The sequence below is a fragment of the Meles meles genome, chromosome 21, assembly GCF_922984935.1.
Source record: "Meles meles chromosome 21, mMelMel3.1 paternal haplotype, whole genome shotgun sequence".
NCBI classification, from domain to species: Eukaryota; Metazoa; Chordata; class Mammalia; order Carnivora; family Mustelidae; genus Meles; species Meles meles.
In genome coordinates this window covers 43,008,048-43,030,480 of record NC_060086.1, presented here as the reverse complement: position 1 = coordinate 43,030,480, position 22,433 = coordinate 43,008,048, and the positions used below count along the sequence as shown (strand labels likewise).

Sequence of the window (22,433 nt, the reverse complement as noted above, 5' to 3'; positions counted from 1 at the left end):
GACCCGCGCCGCGCCCACGTGACCCGCGAGCCTGCGCACGGGAGGCACGACGGCGGCCGCGCGGGATCGTGCGCGCGGGGGGCCTTCTGGGAGTTGTAGTCCCGTGGCCCAGTGCCGTCTGGGGCGGAGGGTGCTCCGCCGCCGCTCAGGTGACCAGCGGGGACCGGGTCCCCGAGAACGGATCGCAGCAGGAACGGAGAAGGGAGCCGGGGTCCGCGAGGACTGGACAGGAGGAAGGGGGAGGACGGCGGGCAGGCGGTCCCTCCCGGAGCAGGTGGTGGCGCGCGGGAGGAATGACCGGTCGCAGGCGGGTCCTCCACGGTCCGGGCAGGTCCGCTGCGTGCGGACCCCGTGCGCGGTCTCGGCATCGCCCTGCACGTTACCGACAAGCAGGAGGGGAGGAAATCTTGGAAGCCCCGCGGATGCCCCCCGGAGCCCAGGACAGGCTGAGCACGGCGCGGGCCTCCCGGGGCTTGTGGCTGCGGAGGACGCACGGCTCCGGGGCAGGCTCGGGCGCACTGCTGCCGAGTCCCCTCACCACGGGGGACTGCACACACCCTGCTAGGTGGCTGTGCTCCGCCGCGAAGGGCCAGGACCGCCCTCTGTGATGGGGTTGACGGGACGGGACAGCTGAAGGCTCCTGGCGGCTCCCGCCTCGCTGGGACAACTGGCAGACCCTGGGCGTGCACTGGGCTAGGCGGGGGGATTGCCCGGTTCCCTGCCCTAGGGTGAACGTTGTCTTGGGGTCACTGCAGGAAAAGTCCTTGTTCTCAGGAGACACGCGGCCCATGCCCGTGGATGGGCTGGGAGGCGGGCACCTGCACCATCATGGGGGCGGGAGCCAGCGACAGAGGGGACCAGGTGTGGCCGAGTGCCGACGCGGTCAGTCTCGGCCCAACCTGTAGGACCACAATGTGTTCGTCTTGCAACTTCTGTTTTTTAGGTATGAGCTTGTCAAAAGAAGAAAGTTTACGGAGTGTTTCAGAGGCTCAGGCTGAGAAAGGAATAGAGACCCTCCCCCCACGTAACTCGAAATCAGAACGAGAACCAGAATAAGAGAAGTTGGACAAGGTTTTGAATTTTCCCCACAATGACTGTGCAATGCTCTTTTGGAAATTCCGAGAACAACGTTCTTTCCAAAAAGGGCGTTTTCTCATTCGTGTCATCTGGCTTTGTCCTTTTGAGCGATGGACCAGGGCGGTGTGGCAGCCCCCAGTTGTGGCCTGGCACACCAGCCGTGAGGCTCAGGCGGGCTGGGGCTGGGCTCGTGTTGACCGACCGGACTGGACGAAGGGGCTCCTGCTGGAGGTCGGGGGCATCTCTGTGGCCGGTCCCGAAGGCTAAAACGCTCAGACAGACAAGGGGTCTGATTGCACTTGTGAGGCCCCGTGGTCCTTCTGGAGGACGAACAGGCCAGGGGCGGGGATGGGGAGGGAGAAACCAGCCCCAGCTTCTCACCAGGCCCCAGACCCCGTAGCATGAGAAGGGCGCCTCAGGGTCATGCTGTCCTTACCCGGAAACACAGCAGGCTCAGGTCATAGATGGGGTTTGATGGATCACAGGTGGTCAGGCTTCAGAATGCAAGGGTGGGCAGGGAGGGGGGAACTGACCCTGTGGGGATGGCCGGTTGCTCGAGATTTGTGTTCAGACTGCCCTGCTCCAAACCCTGCGTGGCTTCCCTTGTCTTGCTGGACAGACCAAATTCTCAGTGACCAGAGCCCTCCCTGAAGCTGTCTCAGCCCCGACTCCAAGCCTTTCCCCAGTCTACTCTGACCTCCTGGAATCCCACTCCCCACAAAGCTTCCCGAGTGTGGATGTGGCTTGCTGTCTCTGCCCTATCCCTGCGGCTTTAGGGTCTGTGGACTTGTAGGGGAGTGCGCTATGGATGGTGTGCCATCCTGGGTCCCCCAGGCATTATAAGTACCCGCAAGAAGGTGAGGGCCAGGAAATAATCCCCTGTGTGGTCTTTTTATGCTGGGGACCCTGCCGTCCCTTAAGAAATAGATTACCAGTGTTTCCTAAAGCAGCATGTCATCCCAAGAGCTCCAGAGAAAGTCCCAGGGGCCCAGGAAAGAAGAGCCCGAGACGGTCCCTAAAGGTGCATGTGCCCTGGGGAAGTGCAAGGGGAAGCAGAAGTCAGTGGTTCAGGGAGCACCCGTGGGGCCACCCAGGGGATTTCAGTCCTAGAATGCCTCCTCTGACCTTGACTCATGGGGAGGCAGCCACCTCAAGTCTTTGGCCTCACGGCCCCTGATGGCTGGGACCACAGCTCTGCAGAGATGGGAGTGCCCTAGAAGACCCAGGAAGTCATAATTGAGATAGAGCACTTCCCTCAGTGAGCAGCTTCAGGGTGAAAGTGGCCCCTCGAGGCCAGGCCAGTCTGGCTGGTGAGGGTGAAGTGGGGGCGGGGCTCCTGGGTGGCTCAGTCGGTTAAGCCCGCGATCTGACTGTTGATTTCAGCTCAGGTCATTATCTCAGAGTCGGGAGACCGAGTGCCCCCTACCCCCAACGCATGGGGTATTCTGCGGTGAGTCATCTCGAGAGTCTCTCTCCCTCGGCCCTTCCCCAAGCTCTCGTGCACGCGCACATGCGTGCTCTCGCCCAAACAAATGCATAATAAATCTTTAAAAAAACAAAATTGGGGGAGTTCTCAGGGCGTCTTCCCGGCTCAGCTGGTGCAGCGTGGGACACTTGATCCCGAGGTCGTGAGTTGAAGCCCGATGTTGGGTGTGGAGATTAGTTAAAAATAAAATCTTTTAAAAATAAAAAAGTAAAGCAAGGAGAGTTCCAAGAACGAGCCTGTTTCTGAACTCGGTGATTCCTCGCCTGTTCCACCCGTGTGCCCCCCTCCGCCCGAGCACGCTCTCCTGTCTTCATGGCCTCCTTCCTGATTGAGCTCCTATTTGGTTCTCCTGTGACAATCCCCGATACCGTAGGGTTCGTTTTCATCACGCTGAAACGAAAGGCCTTTCTGTGGGTGCCTGATCTTTCAGGGGCCTCGCTTCAGAACTGTAAAACTTGTAGAAATAAACACTGCAGGCAGACGACGTCTAGCTCACGCCGGCAGGGGTGGGGTGGGAACGGAGAGGGAGGCAGCGCTCTGCAAACCCGTCTGGCTGTTTCTTTAAAAGTTCAGACATGAGTTCCCCACGAGACCCAGGAATTCCAGCCCCAGGCCCCCGCTCAAGGGAAACAGGAACCCATGTCTGCACAAGGACTCACGTGAGAATGCTCGCAGAGCTTTATTCACAAAAGCCGGAGACTGGAAGCGGGTGAATGGAGAGCAGCGCGGGGGTCCCTGGGGGCGGGGGGTCGCCCAGCGGGCAGAGGACACGGCCCCGGTGTGCCACCGCGCCCAAAACGGGCCGGTCGCCCAGACAGCCGGTCGGGGGGCACGGGAGCTGGGGGAGCGCCCGCTAACAGGCATGATTCGGGGGGCATGGAGACACCCTAAAGCGAGGTTGTGGAGATGCGGGCACAGCACCCGCTGACAATCTGCGCTGGACGCAGCTCCCGCCGGCCGCCTGGCTCCTGCTCCCATAGCTCCCCAACGAGGGTGCCTTGAAGTCTTCTGCCGGCGATTGCTCCCCGTTCGTTTCTGAATCCCTCGCTCCCTTCGCAGACTCCCACAGTGGCACCCTGATGGAGGCCCCAGGGCGACCTGTCAAGTCGCTGGGGCTTCGGGGCAGGAATGGATTCCTGGTCCTTTCCATGAGGGTCACGCAGCAAGGACCACCCGGGGGGCGCTTTCTAAGCCACCTCGAGAGAGGGCCGTGGCAGTTCAAATGCACCCACCCGGGTACCACGAAAATGGGGCTCTCCATCGGCAAACCCAGCCCAGACGCCGAGGCCCCATGGAGTCCTGCCCTCCCCAGGCGGGAATGACGTCACAGCCCGTGGGTCCTCCCACGCCCCACTGCACCTGTCAGCCCGCTCCCTCCCTCCCACATTGTCCTGTCCCCTCCCGGGTCCGGCGGGGTCCTGGACGGGGCACGTGGGCTGGGGTGGCTGAGGACAGCGGAGGCTGCTCCCGTGGGGACCCAGAGCGCAGGCCTCAGGGACAGAGCTCCAGGCAGCTGCAGTTCACCCGCTGCACAAAGCCGCCTCTCCACTGGGCGTCGTCCAGCGTCAGGATGGCGCCCCCTGGGACTTCCCTCCCGGTGGCCAGTTGTGCGACCTCCCCGGGGACGAGCACCCGGTCCCATATGGCTAGGCCTGCCAGGCTCCCCACAAAGGCCTCGGAGCTGTCAAAGCCACCGCCCACGCGGTCTTGCTCCTGGCCCAGCACCAGGGACCCTCCTGCAGGGATCTCATAGCCCGCCCTGAAGTGGGAGCCGGTGGCCGCGAGCCTGCGGTCCACGTGCAGCCAGTACCTGCCCAGGATGGACGTCCAGATGACACACACGTGGTGCCACCGGCCGTCCAGCAGCGGCTGCAGGGGCAGCTCCCTGAAGGCCGGGTCTCCGATCACCAAGTGGATGGCGCCGGGGGCCAGGGAGTTCCCGCCGTGCAGCACGAGCTTGTTGTCGTTCTCCTCCGTGGCGTAGGACAGCAGGGTGCCCAGGCGGCCCGAGGCCGTGCGCACCCAGCTGCAGACGGACAGGGCTCGCAGGCCCCACGGGAAGCCGGGGCTGAGGAAGGCGGCGTTCTGGGTGGAGGCGTTGGGGAAGACCAGCACGGGGCCCACGTCACAGGCTGGAAATGGAGAGGGGAGTCAGCCCCGGCAGCACGCGGAGGCAGGGGCCGCAGACCCGGCGGGGCTGCCTCAGCACGAGGGTGTCCCCGTGGGCCTCATGGCACGACCGGCCCATCCTGCAGCTGGGGAGACTGGGAGCCAGCACGGTCTACGCCCCGGCGGAGTGAGCCTGCGGGCATGCCCCCCCCCACCCCCCGCGGGAGCCCCACAGACTCAGGGGCTCCCAACAACATGCACTGAGTATCCTCTGTTGCTGGAGGTCAAGGCCAGAGCTGGTCCCTTTGACCAAAGTCATGATGGAGGCAGCCGGCTCCAGGTGGACGCCCCAGGGAGAAGCCGTTCCTGCCAGTCAGCTTCCGGAGACGCCCCCGCTCCGTGGTTCATGGCCCCTCCCGCGTCGTCAAAGTGCCTTCCTCTCACCTCCGCCCCTGCGGTCCGGCTCCCTCTCTGACCTTCCCGCCTCCCCCAGAGGACCCCGGTGTCAATCCCAGATCCCCTCCTGTCTCACAATCTGTAATCACAGCTGGAAAGTCCCCTGACCCCGCGAGGGGCTGCATTCACAGGGCCCAGGGGTCAGGATGTGAACGTCTTTGGGGCCACCCCCCTTCAGGTCTGCCTGACAGAGGGGCCTATGGGGTGGGGTGAGGTGTGCGGCTCCAACTGGCAGGTGGATGGAGGGCTCCCAGCCCCTCTCTTCCCCTCAGGGAAATCTGTCGTGATCTAGGGCAGGGGGCATTCGGGTGGCTCAGTCGGTTAAGCGTCTGACTCTTGATTTTGGCTCAGGTCACGATCTCAGGGTTGTGGGACCGAACCCTGGGTTGGGCTCTGAGCTCAGCATGGAGTCAGCTTGAGATTCTCGCTCTGCCCCTTCCACCCTCTTCTCTCTTTAAACTAACGGTCGTCACCGTCATAATAACGTAGAGCAGGCGCCGCTGCGGTGACTACCCCCCTCCCAGCAGACACCCAGGGAGATCTGCAGGCAGTTTGGTTGTCAGAACTCCGGGATCCCCGTATCTGTCCCAGGGGCCCTGGTGGTCCCTCCAAGGTCAGCCGGTCAGCTCCGTCTCATTGGTGAGGCCTCCAAAGCGACCCAGAGGGAGGGGAACCCTGTTCCGATTGCTGGGGCCCCAGGGCTGGTCAGCCAGACAGAGAAGCAACCCAGTGAACAAGGCAAAGATGGACAGGCCTCCACGGCGTAGAGGCCGGGGCCGCCGCTCAACCCCACAGCACCCGGGGCAAGGCCGCCGCCCGCAGGCCCCACATGTCAGCAGTGCCCAAGAAACCCTGTCCCGGGAGACGCAGACAGCAGAGGGCCGGCTCCGCAGAGGGGCCCCGCTCGGCACAAACCACCTCCCCGAGCGGCGGAGGACGTCTTGCTATCCCACCAGCCCTCGTGAGAGCGGTCGCAAGAGGGAGTGGGGGACCCCCCGGGCAGCACCCGACGTCTGGGCACGTCCGCTCCAGGGCGCTGGGAAGAGCCTGCGGACAGGCCATCACCTCCCCCACGGCCCCCGTGTCTGTGGGGGGTACGCGGGGCTGGGAAGTGTCCTCTCCCCGCAGCTCGGGGGAGAAGGCTGCTCAGAGGGGACGGGAGGCCTGAGGAGGCACGAGGGAGGAGAGGGGAGGCCGACGGGGAAAGGGCAGGCTGCGGTACTCACTCTCTCCTGGTCTCTCGGGGGGCCATGCCCGCTGGCTGCCCGGGCTGGGGTGTGCCCGCGTCCCTTGCAGACGGCCTGCGGAGTCCTGAGGCGGGTCCCCAGTCTCAGGCGAAGGTCTGAGCGTCTGCCTCCCCCGGTGCACCGCTGGGGAGCTGGGGCGGGGCAGCCCGGGTGGGGTGAGGGGCCGGGCCGGGGTCAGCGCCGGGGTCGCGGTGCTGGGACCTGCCCCCTGCATCTGGGCCTCGAGAGCGCCCAGCCTGGCCTCCTGGCCCCGCACGAGGGCCGTGAGGTGAACCAGCGTGTCCTGCAGGGCCCTCACGGCCGGGGCGGGGCTGGAGAGGGCGCCCCCCCGCGCCTCCTGCTCCTCCCTGTCCTGGGTGCGTTGCCTGTCCCTTTCACCCAGGGCGGCCCCCAGGGCCAGCAGCCTGGACTCCACCCTCCGGCTTCTGCGCTGTGTCTTCTGCATCCGGGTCTTGAGGTGGCTCAGGTCACCCTGCACGGCAGCGTGTGACTGGTTCACAGCCAGGGCCACGGCCTGGGTCTCACGGGCCAGGCTCTGGAACCGGGCATCGATGTTGTACGACAGGTTGTAGTTCCTGGCGAGGTCTCGCAGGTGGGTTAAGGTCACCTCTTGGAACCTCCGGAACTACAGAGACACACGCAGCGGTCGCAGGGGCCTCGGGCCAGCAGGGACGCAGGACAAGCCTTCCCGCTCACGCTTCTGGGTGCCTGTCACACCCTGGCCGGGCCCCACGCTGACCGGCTCCCCAGGCAGCTGCACCAGGGCTGGGCTGATGACCACACCCAGCCCCACGGTGGCCTCGCTCAGAGACGCGCGTGACCATCCCAAGTTCTCTGGGCTGCGCCCTGCAGGGTGAGGGCTTCAGGCTCCCATCTCCCCTACACACCCCCGTACCCTGCACGCCTCACCCCTGTGACACTCGGGGTCCTGCCCGAGGGGACGTAGGGCAGGGCGAGCTTCGTGAGTGGTTCCTGGGGATCGAAGCGGGCAGCGCTGGCGATGCCCAGCATGCCCCAGCACCCCTCTGGCGCCCCCGCTCGGGGCATCCCACCCCGCCGCCCAGCCCGACTCCCACCCCGTCCTCCATGTCTGTTGGCTTGACTTCACAGCAGAGCCCAGCAGCCTACTCTACGGATGGCCCACTGCAGGGGACAGTAGAGTCAGGGATGGAAGAAGCCCGCGTTTCACGTCCGCGTCTCCAGAGCAGGACGCACGCCGTCCGCTGCTGAGTCCGCTGTAGAACCGAACTCACAGGTGTCCCACGTGGTGGGGACACTCACCTGCTCTTCCAGCCTGCGGAGCCGCTCGAGAAATGGCCTCCTTGGCCCTGCAGGGCCGGCTCCCTGCGACAAAGCCCGGTGCAGATGCACCGGGACAAGAATGAGGAGGAGAGACAGGGCCTTCCTCCGCGGGCAGCCCATCCTGACAACGTGGACAGGAGTCCCCGACTGAAAGGCCGTTGGCCGCGCTGCCGCCCCCCCCCCCCCAAGCCTGCCCTTCTCCCACCAGGTTGGGAGTCAGCTTCCTCCTGCCACCTTAATGAAAAGCATTTGCCCTCCCGTCACCGAGCTCTTGAGAGCTAGAGGTTCCCAAGGACACAAGCTTAAAACAGATGCAAACAGTTTCTCTGGAAGATAATTCTGGGTGCGAGCCCTGGCCTGGCCGGCTCAGAGCCATGTGGAGGTGATTGCTTTAGCAGGGGACACATGCACTCAGCTCCCAAAAACCAGACGCTGAAGCAGGCCGGGGCCGGGCTGGGGCCGGGGAGCCTCCGGAGCCAAGTCCGCTGGGGGGCCCAGTGTGTGGGCCGTGCACAGAGGGGCCTGTGAAGCCTGCCTCTCTCTCTCGCATAAGGCAAAGGAAATGGGGTTGGGGGCCACCTTAAATTATTCTGCGGTAGAGGTTGCATGGTGGGCTGAACGGTGGCCCCCGAAATGGGAGGTCCTCATCCTAACCCTGTGAATCCCCGTGCACCTGCAGAGGTGAGTTTATTCGGGAAGAAGTCCCCTGCAGACGCCATGAAAGGTTTCGAGAGGAGACCATGCTCAATTAGGGGGTCCTTACAAGAGACAGAGAGAGACGCAGGGGAGAAGGCCATGGGAAGACAGAGGCAGAGACCGGGGTGCTGCGGGTGCACGGAGAGCCAGGAGCTGGACGAGGCCAGAACGGTCTTCCCTGCTGCCTTGGGAAGGCGCAGCCTGGGACCTGCTGACCTGGGACCTCCATTGGTTATGGGTCATTGGCCTTGGCCTGGGGACACTGACTCCTTCCCTCCCTTCCCTTGGAGGGTTCTTTCCGCAGCTCCCCCTGCTCTGCCCTTGACCTGTCACTCTGCCAGGTCCTGGGCTCCTTCACCTTTGTCCTTCTGCTGCCATCGGAGCGGTACCCAGGGAAGAGGAACGACGCACGGCTGTCTAACTGACCGTGGTTTTATTCTGCTCCCTCCCTGCGTCATGGTCCCTGCAGCCGGCCCTGGGATGAGGTCCCCACCGGCTCCACTTCCCTAAGCCACTGGCTGTGCTCGAGTCCCACGGCTGGGCTGGTAACCCGTGACCCCCACACGGGAGCTGAAAACAGGGAGTTTTTTCTCCTGCGCCCCTGGCGCCCCATGCCCTAGGGCCCTGCTCCTTCCTCCCCAGGGCTCTGAAAAAACTTGCATTCATGCGGGTGGGCCTAGGACCTGGACCTACGTTTTGGGAACCACCGTTCAGCTTATTACAGAGAGCTCTGAGAGGCCAAGGGCATCCAGGGACACTGGGAGGCTGGGGCATGGCACAGGCTTGAGTGAAGGGACTCGGGCGAGTCTGGATAGAGAGCTCCTGGGTCCCCGGGGCCTCGTGAGCTCCTGCAGCTGGCGAACGCTCTGTTCACCAGCCCGCCGCCGCTGCAGGATGTGGTCAGCTGGCTCTCCGGCGCCCCCCTTCCCCGCGCCACGTGGGCGGCTGAACCCCTGCCATGTGACTGGCCTTGAGGTCTGCCAGGGATGTAACGCACACTGGATTCAGAACTTAGTACAAAAAAGGAATGCAAACCACTTCATTAGTCATCATACTTTATAGGGGACTACGGGTCCAAAAGGTAACATTCTGGACGGATTGGGTTACGTAAAATATATTGCTGGGGCGCCTGGCTGGCTCAGTCCGTACAGCGCGTGACTCTTACTCTCAGGGTCACAAGTTCAAGTCCCCATGGGGGCATGGAGGCTACTTTTAATAAATAAACTGACTTAAAAAGAAAGAGATGAGAAAAATGCTGCATTTTGAATTGTGGGGCGCTGAGGGTTCCACCAGCTTCCAGAAAGTAGCAGCCACAGCCAGACACCTGCCCCCAGGTAGGAGGAGGGGTTACTTTAACCCTGGGAAGAAGCAAGAGCCTCCATCCCCCCATCTGTCAAAGCAAGTTCCGCTCATCCACATACACAGCTTCTGGCCCTTAACCGTCTCGGCTTAATATGAAGGCTAAGCTAGAGATCTCCAGACACGGGGGCCTCTAACAGAAATCTGCCCAAACAGAAAAACGCAGAGAGCCAAGGGAAAGATCCTGAAAGATCCTAATTACCACCCCCAGGAAGACAAGAGAAGCTTTGTGTCCGCAAAGCGAAAACGTGGATATTACGAGAAAAGGAATAATAAAAAAATGAAGAAGTCGGTTCAAAAGGATGAAAACGAGGATTTTCCAAGTAAGTAATTAAATCAGGAAAGCTAAAAGGCAAGCCTTAAAGAATTGCCCAGAAAGTAGGACAAGAAGACAAAGAGATGAAAAGAAAAAAAGAGAGAGAGAGAAAACATGCCCTTCAAGGTCAATCCAATGAAAAGCGAGAATGGAGAGTAAGACTGAAGAAAATGGGGGGGCGCTTGGGGGGCTCAGGCATTAAGTGTCTGCCTTTGGCTTGGGTCATGATCCCAGGGTCCTGGGATTGAGTTTCATATAGGGCTCCCTGCTGAGCTGGACCCCTGCTTCTCCCTCTCCCACTCCCCCTGCTTGCATTGCCTCTCTCACTGTGTCTCTCTCTGTCAAATAAATAAATAAAATCTTTTTTTTTTAAAGATCTTATTTATTTATTTGGCAGAGAGAGAGAGAGATCACAAGTAGGCAAAGAGGCAATAAGTAAAATCTTAAAAAAAAGAAAAAGAAAAAGAAAATGGGAAGAGAGTCTGGGAAGGTGTCACAGTCAAGAGCATCCATCAGTCTCAAGACTGTGTGTCATCAAGGGTCAGAACCCTGTGGATGTGGAGAGGATTCTAGAAGTGTCTGTGGAGGAAAAACCCGGTCAGCGGGAAAGACTAAGACTCTCTTCAGAGAACTGAACGCTGGCTGCCAAAAACAGAGGAGCGAGTTGTCTGGTTTAATGTCTGCCTTCGCTCAGGTCATGATCTCAGGGTCCTGGGATTGAGTCTCAGCAGGGAGTCTGCTTCTCCCTCTGCCTGCTGCTCCCCCTGCTTGTGCTCGCTCTCTCTCTGTCAAATAAATCTTTGTGGGGGCGCCTGGGTGGCTCAGTGGGTTAAGCCTGGGATCGAGCCCCGCATCGGGCTCTCTGCTCAGCGGGGAGCCTGCTTCCCCCTCTCTCTGCCTACTTCTCTGCCTACTTGGGATCTCTGTCAAATAAATAAAATCTTAAGAAAAATCAAATAAATAAAATCTTTGAAATAAATACAAAAAAAAAAAAAAAAAAACCAACCCAGAGGAATAAACCTTCACATCCCCGAGTGAAAATTATTTTCACTTAAAATTGTCCATCAGGCTCAAACGTGAACCTGACTGGAGCGAAGCGCAAACGCACTCTTCAGACACGTGAAGGCCGGAGAGGTTTGTGTCCCGCGGCAGGAGGGCCTAGTACCCTGGCAGGTCAAGGTCGAGAGACGCTGCTGTAGCGAGTGGAGAGGGAGGCTCGGATCCAGCGGCGGCCGGGCGGAGGCCCGCAGTCCCGCACCCCCCGGGACCCCGCGCCCCGCTCCCGCGCTCTCCGCCGGCACGCAGGGCGGGAATTCCCAAACCGGACCCCGAGCCGGCCTCCTTTTCTTTTCGAAGGTCTTATCTGAGCGCCCGCGCGAGCCGGGGACGGGCAGAGGGACACAGGACAGAGCCGAGACTCTCCAGGCCGCCCCCGGCCGGCCAGCGGGAGCCGCAGCCGGGCCCCAGCCCACGGCCCCGCCCACACCGAGAGTTCCGCGCTCCCTGGCCCAGGCAGGCCGGCGCCCCTGCCCGGTCCTTCCTGTCGGTCTTTGCCATCGTACACGTCCCGCCCGCACTCCCTTCGCGCCCCTGACTCGGGAGCGGGGGCTCGCAGCGGGCACCGAATCGGGCCGTGCCGAGCCCGTGCCTGCTTCCGGACGCCCCCCAGGGCAGTCGAGGCTGAACCGGCGCCTCCCGGAGGCCTTCGCAGGTCGCCCCCGACGCTGCCCATCGCACGTGCGCCGGGTGCACGAGCGGCCACCAAGGAACCGGACTTCGGCCCACGGACACGGACACCCGCGCGGGCGACCGCAGCGTGGACCGCTCCTCTCCCTGTCGGCCCCGCCCGTCTAGGGTCCCGCCCACCAGGGCCACGCCCCCGCCAGGCGCAGGCGCAGATGCGGCCACTCGTCCCCACGCCTCTTCCGGGTCGCCGGCGTCGCGGCAGATTCGTCGCGACCTGCCCGCGGGGACCGGCCCCGCAGACTCAGCAGACTCGGCGGCACGTCTGCCAGCGCGCGGGGAGCTCGTGCTCTCGGCCGGGAACCGCATGCGGAGCTGGGCCTCCGCGGCCGTGGCGAATCGGCGGAGGGTGGCCGCGGCGGCGCGGGCCGTGAGCGCGCGGGGGAGGCTCCGGGACAGGACGGAGCCGGTGCGCGCCGCCCGACACCCCCACCCGGTCGGTCCCCAGGCCCCTTCCACCCCCCCAGACCCCCGCCCGCCCCGGAGACCGCCCTCCCGTCCCCCAGGCCCCTTCCCGCCACGCCACGACGTGGACTCCGGGCGCACGCTGGCAAGGGAGCGTTGGCTGTTGGTCGCCGGCACGGACCGCGTCGGCCCGGCCGGGCGGGGAGGCGGCTCGGGGGCCCTTCTTACGCGGCCTTATCTAGGGCCGGGCGCACTGGTGAGGGATGCCTGCCGGACGGTGCTCAGCCCCGCAGGGCCCCGACCCCAGATACGCAGAGATGATTCTGGTTCTGGGAGCGAAGGGGTAGGAGGCCTGTGGTCCAGGGTCCGCCAGCCTCAGCACACCCCGCTTTGAGTTGGGACGGGCCTCTGCTCTGGTGCGGCCCTGCACAGACGGGGTTGACCAGCAGTCCCGGGCTCTACGCCGCTCCTAGGTACCAGCAGGACCCCCCTTGTGCCCCAGGTGCCCAGCTGTGAACAGACTTGGAAGATGCTGCAGGGGGAGGGTACTGCTGGGCGACAGCGGGGGTGAGGAGAGATGGGGAGGGGGCCGGAGAGTGGGGGTTCTGAGAGCATGTGAAACACGCTTCTTGTCTGAGACCGGCCCTGCGTGGGTGCCAAGGCCTCCGTGGACTTCTCACGGGCTTGTCCTGTGGCTTCCAGGATGGATCCCACGCGGTCTGTCGTCCTGCTCACTGTCCGGGAAGCCCTTCACAACCTCTCCTCGTCTGAGGATGGCGGCCACATCCTTTCCACCCTGGGGGCCCTGAAGCGGTATCTCCGGGGAGCGGAGAACCCAGCCCTTCCCCGGGAGCAGGAGGAGTTCGCCAGGATGCACTATTCCGCCGTCCTCCGATGTCTCGTGGGCAGGCTGAGCCCAGGCTGGCTGGGGCTTCTGCCCGACGGCCAGTTGGAGGACCTGTGGGCCAGCTTCTTCCTGGAGGGCCCTGCTGACCAAGCCTTCCTGGTGCTGATGGAGTCCATCGAGGGTGCTGCCGGGTGAGTGGGGCCTGATGATAGGGTCACTTGTAATGTCCGAAGCAGGAGTGTGGCCTGAAGGATTGCAAACCAGCAGGTTGTCCGGCTTCTGTGACAATGTGGTGTCCTGAAAGGTGAGAGACTAGAACGCATGCCCAGCAGAGCATCTGAAAATTTAAGGCGGTTTGTGTTAATCTCCTTTGCAGCCCTTGCTCTGGGTCCTGCCACACTGGTGAAGGGAGGGAGCAGTCCCATCCCGATGGCTTAGGCAGTGGGTTGGCTCCAGGCTGGGGTGACATCGGTAGGCAGTGGGCATCCTCGCAGGGCCCTTTGCTTCCCTCCATGGCGCTCAGCTCCGCAGTGAGGGCCTCCGGACCCCGCAGCGCACCTGTGGGGACACCTAGCTCACGGTGGTTCCCAGACTCAGTGTCACAGCACGAGACCATCCTGCCATGCCGCCGTTGTGCTCTGACGCAGCTGGGTTGCGAGTTGCTGCTGTAAACTGCGGGGTCAGCGTGGAGCGGGAGAGGAGAGTGGCAGCGTCCGGCAACTCCACGGTGGGGAGTCGGTGCTGGGCCCCGCGGGTGCCAGTTGAGCTGCGGGATTACTTGTTCAAAGCTGGCTGTTGCTCCTCCCTGGGGCCCGGGACGCCAGGGATGGGGGCTCACGCCTCTGCCCATCACTCCTGCTCTCGCCGCAGCCCGAGTTTCCGTCTGATGAAGGCGGCGCAGCTGCTGGCCAGGTTCCTGAGCACGGGCAGGATGGCCGCTGTGATGGAGGGCCAGTGTCGGCCGCTGGCGGAGCCGGCCTTCCCCCTGCTCCAGGAGACGCTCCTCACCAAGGTGGTGGGCTTGCCCGATCACCTGGGCAACCGTCTGCAGCAGGAGAACCTGGAGGCCTTCCTCCCCCAGAATTACTTCCCTCTGCTCGGCGAGGAGACCATGCGGGCGCTGCAGGCAGTGGTGGACTCTCTCCGAGGTGCGGCCCCCACTGCCCTCCAGCCGTCCACCCTCCCCACCCTCCCTCCCGCCCCCTGCCCCTGGCTTCTCACAGCCCCTGGGGACTGAGGATTCTCTGGGCGATGCAATGGCAGGTCAGTTGTTGTCTCCTCTTGGGGGATGGTCACCTGCGCGATGAGCTGCGCCCACTGCTTGGCTTATTGACCTTGAAGACGGCGCTGACCTTGATGCCTTTAGCTCCTGGGTGGACGCACTGGGGAAGCCGTCCAGATGGGGCTGCTCACTGCTGGGGCCTTCACTGAGCGTCTTAAAGACCACACCGCTCGGCCTCCGCTGCTCCAGTCGGGCCTGGTGTCTGCACCACTCGCTGCTCTCCTGCCACAGGGCGCACACAGGGTCCCACCAAGACTGTGGCGTGGGTGCCTTCCCGCGTGCACTCCCGTTGTCCCTGTAGAGGGTGCAGGAGCCAGGGTGAGGCGGGACACGCCTGCATCCCCCCAGCCCCCGGGCTCTGTCGGGCTCAGCCAGGCTGCCCGCACTCCTGCGCTGCGCTGGGAGGAGCCGCCAGCATGTCCCGACGGCGTCTGCTGCTGTGGGGGCTGCGTCCACCTCGTCCTTGTAGGATCTTGAGGGGGCAGGTGCTGCTGTCCATCGTGCACACCTTGACTGTCTCCCGCTGGGCCCCGCCACCCGGGTGCTTCTGGTGGCTTGGTGGGCCTGTCCTCCCTTTATCCCCATGACCCATTTCCTCCCCTCGGTGCCCCCTCCGCCCCGTGCCCCCACACTGGTCTGTGCTGCGTGGGGTCATCGCGGGCGATGAAGCAAGCGGGAGCGTGGAAGGCTTTTGGGAACCACGCCGGGTGCTTCTAGCTAGAGACGGTGCTCGTGGAGTTCAGGCGATGGAGAGGAGAGGCGTGTCTGCGAGGCAGGGGTGCCCAGAGGTGGGCTCGCTTCTACCCAGTCGGGCTGTCCCACGGCCTCCCGCTGCCCTGCTTTAAGATCCCGCTGTCCTTCTCGTCGCAGGGGGCTGGGACTGCTCCGTCTCCTTCCTGTCTCGGGTGCTCGGGAAAGCCTGCGTCCACGGGAGACAGAGTGAGTGTTTCCTGGCCTGGGAGGAGCCACCGCCCTTTCTGGACGTCTCCCCATGCCTCCTGCGGCCGTCCCCCAGGGGCCAGGCTGGCGGCCAGTGGGCCATGAGTGCCGCACGGCCCCGAGCTCAGGGCCTCCACATGCGTCCCCTCAGAGGAGATCCTGGGCGTGCTGGTGCCACGGCTGACGACGCTCAGCGAGGGCAGCTGCCTCTGGCAGAGGGTCTGCTGGCGCCTGGTGGAGAGTGTGCCCGACCGGGCCATGGAGGCCCTGCTCACGGGACTGGTGGAGGTCGCCACGGGGTAAGGAGCCAGGAGTGCGGGAGGCTGGGGCTCCAGGGACGGCGAGTGTCCCATTCTCTCGTGCGTATTCTGAGCTCATGCGGAGAGCGGCTGCCTCCTCCGTCACCCCGACGAGACGTGGCCAGCGCAGGGAAGGACATCCTCTAGCGTTGACGCGCTGGGTGTTGCTGGGAGGAAGGGGCAGTGGGCTGACTCAGAGCCGGGGCCCAGGCCCTGGGCCCCCAGTGGTTAGCACGGAGCTGGGGAGGCCTGGAGCGCACGCTCTTCTCTGTCTGCCCCCGACTGTGCCTCACAGGCCCGAAGTCCTCTCGCGCCTGTTGGGGAACCTGGTGGTGACGAGTAAGAAGGCCCGGTTTGTGCTGACCCGAAAGATCCTGTTTCTCCAGCACCGATACTCAGTGAGACTGGGGAGGGTGTGGGCTGAGGGCCAGCCCGGGGCCCTGAAGTGACCGCGGCAGGTGGAGCTGAGCTCAGTCACTCAGAAAACACTGCAGAGCCTCCGCCCAGCCCCGCTTCTGCTCGGGGAGCCCTGGGCGGGCGGTCCTCAGCCTGTCACGTGGGTAGCTGATGTCTGCCCGGCAGACAGTGACACCCGGCCCGTGTCCCAGACGCCCACGCTGCAGAGCCTGCTGGGGTACCTGGCCATGGACAGCCAGCGGCGCCCGCTCCTCCTGCAGGTACGCGTGGTGCCCCCACCCCCGGCGCTCTGGTCCGGGCCACAGGTGCCAGCAACAGCCCCTGCTGGCCCGGCGGTGGGGCCTGCTGACGGTGCCGTGCCGCCCGCCAGGTGCTGAGGGAGCTCCTGCAGACGTGGGGCAGCAGCAGCACCGTGCGCCACACGTCCCTCCCGCAGCAGCGCTACGTCAGCGCGGCCCTGCTCATCAGCCTGGCGCACCTGGGGGAGGCCGAGCTCCGGGACAGCCGAGACGGTGAGCAGGCGGCCAGGCACCCCGTCCCAACCCCGGGCCTGGCTCCGCGCGCCCCCGCGCTCAGCCTGTGGCTGTCGGTGCTTCCAGAGCTGCTGGCGAGCCTCATGGCGGGAGTGAAGAACCGGCTGGACAGCAGCCTGCCTGCCGTGCGCCGTCTGGGCATGATCGTGGCTGAGGCGGCCAGCGCCCGGATCCACCCCGAGGGGCCTCGCCTGCGGTTCCAGGTGAACAGGGCCGCGCCCTCGGTGTTTCCCCGTCCCGACGTCCCCTCGCCTTCCCGGGTCTGGGGCCACGGATCTGCATGCTGGTGGGGAGTTGAGGGCCGTGACCCTGAGGGGAGGGGAACGGCCCCTAAGCGGCTGCCTTAACACTTGCCCCCAAGAGGAGTCCCTGGGCGTCTGGAAGCATCCTCTCTGGACAGGCTCAGGCGCGGTGGACAGGCGTCCCCTCCCCTCCACCTCTGCAGCCCTCGGGGTGTCCTGGGGCTGCCGGCTACTCCGGAGAGTGGGCTGCCCGCTACCCTGCGCAGGCTTGCACGGTCGTGGGCAGTGAGCGAGGCTCCCGGGGCCACGGCCGCCCCTCCGGCGCCCTCCCCTGCCGGCTCCAGCCCGTGTGCGTTGCAGTATGAAGAGGACGAGCTGAGCCGCGAGCTGCTGGCCCTGGCGGCGCCCCTGCCTACGGCTGACAGCCCCGCGGAGGCGGAGGCGAGGTGAGAGTCTCCGTGCCCTGTGGTCCCCGAGCTCTGGGCGTGGTTGGCTGGGCAGGGCCCGTTCCCGCACACGTGTTACTTCCTTACCTTGTCATGCTGGACTCCACTTGCCCAGACACCAGGAAAGACGTGCAGGGGGGCGGCGGGGAGAGCACTGCCCGGGCAAGGTGGCTTCCGGGGCCAGAAGCTTGGGTGCAGCCTCCCTGAAGGGTTCCTTCTTTGTTCTCCGAAGCCCCGGTGCGGCTCCAGCGGCTGCGGAGACCCCAGACGGAGGGAGCGCGGATGGTGGCGTCCCCCAGGCCCGGCCGGAGGGCTCGGGCTCTGACCTGGACAGGTAGGGGCTGGTCTCGGGCGGAAGCTGCAGAGGTGGGGGGCAGCTCTGTGCTGGCGTCAGAGCCCCACACGCGTGCGTCGGAGCAGCGGCCCGTGCTGTCTGGAGGTCGTGGATCGGCCTCGCAGCACCGCTGTCCTGGGGCGCCCTAGTAGGAAAATCTGTTATTCCTGAGGTTTCGGGGACTAGGGGTGAAGGCCGGTGGCTCAGGAGCACGGCCTGCCTGTTGCCTGCTCCCGGGTGACAGGCTGGCCCTGTGGTCTCTGCTGCTTCCCAGCGATGATGAGCTTGTCCCATATGACATGTCGGGGGACCAAGAGCTGAAGAGTGGGAAGGCGCCTGCCTACGTCCGGGACTGCATGGAAGGTGGGCCTTTTCCCCGTCGGGAGCCCCGCTGGCACCTGCCCTGGGGTGGCCGCACTGTGGGAAGTGCCCTGCCCAGGTCCCAGGACTTTTCTGCTTCCGTCCAGCGCCCAGACTCTGGGTGTAGGCTCCGCCTCCCATGAGGTCAGGGCTGAGGACCCGCGCTGGCCCCTCTGTTCTCTGCAGCCCTGACCTCGTCTGAGGACTGGGAGCGCTGGGAGGCGGCCCTGCGAGCCGTCGAGGGGCTGATTCTCAGGAGCCCGGCCGCGGCTCGTGAGGTGAGCCGGGCAGGTGACGTCGAGGGCGGGGAGCCGGGACGGGAGGCGGAGGGCTGCGGGCAGGAGTGGGTGGGGGCTGAGGCGCGCCAACCCGTGCGCGCAGGTGAGCGTGGAGCTGGCCAAAGTGCTGCTGCACCTGGAGGAGAAGACGAGCGTCGTGGGCTTCGAGAGGCTGCGCCAGCGAGCCCTGGTGGCCGTCGCGGTCACAGACCCGGCCCCGGTGAGTCCCAGGGGTGGGGCGAGGTGGGGCGGTGCTGTAGTCCTGCCGTCTGGGCAGCGTCTGCACGGGGGCCCTAGCCCTGGGTGGCGACCCCAGCGGCCTCTCGCGCGCCCGGCTCAGGTGGCAGAGTATCTGACCTCGCAGTTCTACGCCGTCAACTTCAGCCTCCGGCAGCGCATGGACGTCCTGGACGTAAGTGCCCGCGCCCTCCGTCCGCTCCTCAGGCCCAGGATGCCCTCAGGAAGGGCGGGGAGCACGTACTTGCCAAAAGCTACCTGACCAGGACCTTCCCAGCTCCCTTGCGGCGGGACCAGAGGGGCTGGGACCGGCGCCGTCTGGGGTTTTCTCGGCAGCATGTGGGATTCGGTGGAGGCCGCGCCCTTTATCTTAGAAGCTTTATTGAGAGACAATCCCGTGTGGCACTTCTCGTCTTCAGGTGAGCAAACGGGCTCTGTGCATGCCACGGACCGCTGCTCGGCCTCACAAGGAAAGCAGTTCTAACAGCCGCCATGGCGCGGAGGCACCTACCGGCCACGGGGGTCGGCGGGAAAGTCGGTCCCGGGAGGAGGGGCTGTGGGATCTCACCTCCGTGAGGGTCAGGGGTCCGAATCGGACAGGAATTCTGGAGATGGCGGTGGTGGCCAGGCGACGTGAGCTCACGGGCCCTGAACTGCATAGTCACCACGGTCACGGCTCTGAACAGGGTCGCCATCTCTATGCTGGCCGCTCGGTGGCATTTGGTGCCTTCACAGTGTCGCGTGACCTTCGGCGTCCTGCGTCAGCCTCAGAGGAATGGCTGTTAGCATGCCCTGCCCCGCCTGGGGCCTGCCAGCAGCAGGCTGCCGTCTGTGGCCTTGACTGCCGGGGCGTCCCGCGTGAGCTCCGGGCCCGTCTATATGCAGTCTGGGTCAGAGCCTCATTCTTTTTCCCAGGTGTCTGGGCGCCAGATGGGACGAGGTTCTGGAATAGAAGGGGCTCTGTGTGCGGAGCAAGGCCACCGGGCTGTTGCCAGGGCACGTCCGGCTTTCCCTCCTGTCCCCCACACGTGCAGTGACGCTGGGATACTCAGAACGACGTTTTGTGTGGCCCCCAGGTGTCCTCCAGCACAGCTTGTGGGGGCCGACGGTGCAAAGGGCACTCAGTTCACCTTGGGGGTCTTCCCTCTCCTCTAGGTTCTGACTTTGGCTGCCCAGGAGCTGTCTCGGCCTGGGCGCCTCCCCAAGGCTCCCCAGTGCGGCTCCCTGAGTCCCGGCTCCCAGCCCAGCAGCACCCCGGCTCCCGCCTGGCGGGCGGTCGTGGAGGAACGGATCAGAAGCAAGACCCGGCGGTTCTCTCAGGTTAGCTGGGACCTGGGCCAGGTCCTCGTGGGTGGGACCCAAGTAGGTGCCGAGTGGTCCGTGGCCTCTAGGCGCTGCCTGCACGGAGGTGCCGGAGGTGGCAGCTGATTCAGGACAGGGACTGCGCCAGCGCTAGTCTTCTGTGACGGTAGTCTGTGGTACAGACTGAGTGAGGGACACGTGCCGTAGGGCATCCAAGTGACATGGTTTTAAAATGGGACTGCGACATGCTTGCGAAGGCAGCCCGAGGAATCCTGTGTCAGCAAGAAGGGACCCGGCATGTGCTGAGCCATTGGGTCCCTTGGGTGGGGCCTGTCACGGGGCAGGAGCTGCTCACCCCCACGGCGCACAGGACAGCTCCTGCAGCGGGAGTCCTGCACGGGGGAGGGGCGGTGGCATCTTGAGCGCCGTCTGTTTGCAGAGCTCTGCCCGGCGGGGACCAGACGCACGCCCCAACGAATTCAACTTGGTGGCTGGCTGCTTCTTCTTCCCACTCCTTCGGCACTTTGACAGGTGAGCAGGACATCTGCAGACCCTCGGGGACTGGAGGCTTCCTGCGTGGGGTCTGCGGTCCTCCAGCAGGGAGGCAGTCTGGGCTGGGGCGGTGTGCGGCTCGGTGAGGCGTCCTGTGTGGCGGTCTCCCCGGGCCGGGTTCTGGCGGGCGGGGCTGGAGCCGGCTCTGGTGCCTCGACGCCTGCCTGCTCTGCACCTGCCCAGCGCCTTCCCCTCGTGACTCTCGGTGCCGCCTGGGGACAGGCAATGAGGGGGAACCTCCGGGGCCCGATGTGTCCCTCGGTGGCCCGGGGGTTTGGGGAGCCTGCTTGGTCACCGGATTCTGTGTTTTAGGCCTCTGGTGACGTTTGACCTTTTGGGAGAGGACCAACTGGTTCTTGGGAGATTGGTCCACACCTTAGGGGCCCTGATGTACCTGGCGGTGAACACCGCGGTGAGTGGGAGGTGGCAGCTGGTGGCTGTCCCCACAGAGGGCCTCACCTTGGATCCAAGCATAGGGTCGAAGGTGGGGACTGCTTCTGGCTTCCAGGGCCCCTGCCCACTGGTCTGTGCGGTTTCAGGTGGCCGTGGCCATGGGCAAGGCCCTCTTGGAGTTCGTGTGGACCCTTCGCTTCCATGGTGACGCGTGAGTGGCCATGGGGCTGAGGGCAGTGGTCCCGTGCGGACAGAGCCGGGTTCCACGTCCTGCTGTCGACAGGTGGAGTGGGGGGTGGTCCTGGCTTGGCCGAACCCTTTCTAAGCCGGAAGGGGCAGGAGGGGGTCGAGCGTGCTTTGGTTGCCCGTGGATCTGCTGTACCCCGAGGAGGAGTGGGGTCTCCCTGGCCTGGGGTTCCATCAGGACAGTCTTCTGGCCTCCCTTGGCAGCTACGTGCGCCGAGGCCTTTTGTCTGCGGTCTCCTCCGTCCTGCTCAGCGTTCCGGCCGAGCGGCTGCTGGCTGACCTGCCTGATGAGCTGCTGGAAGCCCGGCCCTGGCTGGCGGGTGAGCACCAGGCCCCCAGGGACGGCTCTGAGCCTCGTGCTACAGGTTCAGTGGCGTCCTGTGTCCCGGGATGGGACGGGTCCCGCGGAGACAGTGCTGTCTGTTCCGTCCCGCTGCCTCCCTGCGACCATCGCCCCAGGAGAGCGGGGCCTGCCCCCCACGTGGGGATGGGGTAGAGGCCTTTGCTGGGGTCTGAGGTGCTGCTGTCTCGTGGGGCGGGTTGCGGGGGGACGGCCGGGCCCCGCGGGGGCTTGTGCAGGAAGACTTCCCTGGAGGAAACCGCAGGGGCCGGCGCAGCTGTGTGATGCTGCCGCCGTGCGTGCTCTCTTGGCAGACGTGGCGGAGCAGGACCCCGACGAGGACTGCAGGCTGCTGGCGGTGAGAGCGCTGCTGCTTCTGGAGAAGCTCAGAGACGCGCTCGTCCCGCCGGCTCCTCCGTAGTCCGCCCGCCGTGGCTGGCCCGGCCCGCCCCCGTGCTCCGCCAGCCGTGCACGCGGGCCCTCGGGTGCTGCCCCCGTGGACGGGGGCACCTGCACATGGGCCAGGGGTCCCGAGGAGGGCGGGAGTTGCTGGGGCCCTGCGGGCTGGTTCTCAACCTGTCCCCAAGCCCCTTCCTCACCCGGACACAGAAGACTTTAAAAAAAACTACGAGAAGGAAGAATAAAATGGAGCTGCAGGTGTTCACGGCCAGGCCGCAGGGCGCCCACTGCTCGCCAGGGCCCGCAGTGCTCCAGGGGCTCCCGCAGGAGCTGGGGTGGGAGGGCCCAAGGTCGTCCTTCCTGCCCTGACGCGCCCCAAGGCCGGCCCCTCACGGCAGGAGCTGGTACCAGAGCTGCGTGGGGCTGCCTCCTGGAAGGAACCCGCCCCACACTGGCCACCGTGTCACCTGGGCAAGGCCACCCCCATGTCCGTTCCGATGGACACCAGGCCCCATGGTCAAGGACGGTGTGTCCTGTTGGAAACGTTCAGTCGTGCTCTCGGGCGACTCCCCTGCCTGCTGGGACGAGGCACTGAATACACGGACAGGCACAGTCCTTCGAGTTCTAGCATTTTAGGCTTTACAATCTGTACTTGGGGGACCGTCACGGGAAAAAATGAGCCAACTCCCTTCCTGGTAAAGGGACCGTAGGGGCCAGGAATGCCGGAGGACACACGCTGGCCCCTTCTGAGCGTCCAAGACCAGCTTTCATCTCAACAAGGTCAGGCTCCT

The 22,433-nt window shown here is 64.7% G+C and overlaps 2 protein-coding genes across 12 annotated transcripts; one reads left to right on the top strand and one right to left on the bottom strand.

Annotated features, from left to right (window-relative positions):
• Positions 1 to 3,511: 3,511 nt before the first annotated feature.
• Positions 3,512 to 10,326, bottom strand: PTX4 (pentraxin 4). Its single transcript, XM_045993696.1, has 3 exons — positions 7,657 to 10,326; positions 6,355 to 7,000; positions 3,512 to 4,695 (listed from the first exon to the last, which is right to left on the bottom strand). The coding sequence occupies exons 1-3, from the start codon at positions 7,795 to 7,797 to the stop codon at positions 4,055 to 4,057; spliced, it is 1,428 nt and encodes a 475-aa protein (XP_045849652.1). The 5' UTR covers positions 7,798 to 10,326; the 3' UTR covers positions 3,512 to 4,054.
• Positions 10,327 to 12,062: 1,736 nt separating this feature from the next.
• On the top strand, positions 12,063 to 21,694 carry TELO2 (telomere maintenance 2). 11 transcript variants are annotated; one of them, XM_045993693.1, is made up of 21 exons: positions 12,101 to 12,227; positions 12,699 to 12,741; positions 12,899 to 13,234; positions 13,914 to 14,191; positions 15,196 to 15,264; positions 15,416 to 15,563; positions 15,859 to 15,961; positions 16,172 to 16,240; positions 16,351 to 16,492; positions 16,580 to 16,716; positions 17,116 to 17,201; positions 17,434 to 17,535; positions 17,780 to 17,898; positions 18,082 to 18,173; positions 18,277 to 18,585; positions 19,566 to 19,730; positions 20,152 to 20,243; positions 20,577 to 20,676; positions 20,804 to 20,868; positions 21,108 to 21,223; positions 21,558 to 21,694. In XM_045993693.1, exons 3-21 carry the CDS (start codon positions 12,900 to 12,902, stop codon positions 21,662 to 21,664), a joined length of 2,634 nt encoding a protein of 877 aa, XP_045849649.1. In that variant the 5' UTR covers positions 12,101 to 12,227; positions 12,699 to 12,741; position 12,899; the 3' UTR covers positions 21,665 to 21,694. The 11 variants fall into 11 exon arrangements, with proteins under 11 accessions (XP_045849650.1, XP_045849647.1, XP_045849649.1 ...); XM_045993688.1 differs by having other exon boundaries at positions 12,156 to 12,227; positions 12,670 to 12,741; XM_045993686.1 differs by lacking the exons at positions 12,101 to 12,227; positions 12,699 to 12,741 and adding an exon at positions 12,670 to 12,698 and having other exon boundaries at positions 17,810 to 17,898; positions 18,277 to 18,393; positions 18,514 to 18,585.
• Positions 21,695 to 22,433: the final 739 nt, after the last annotated feature.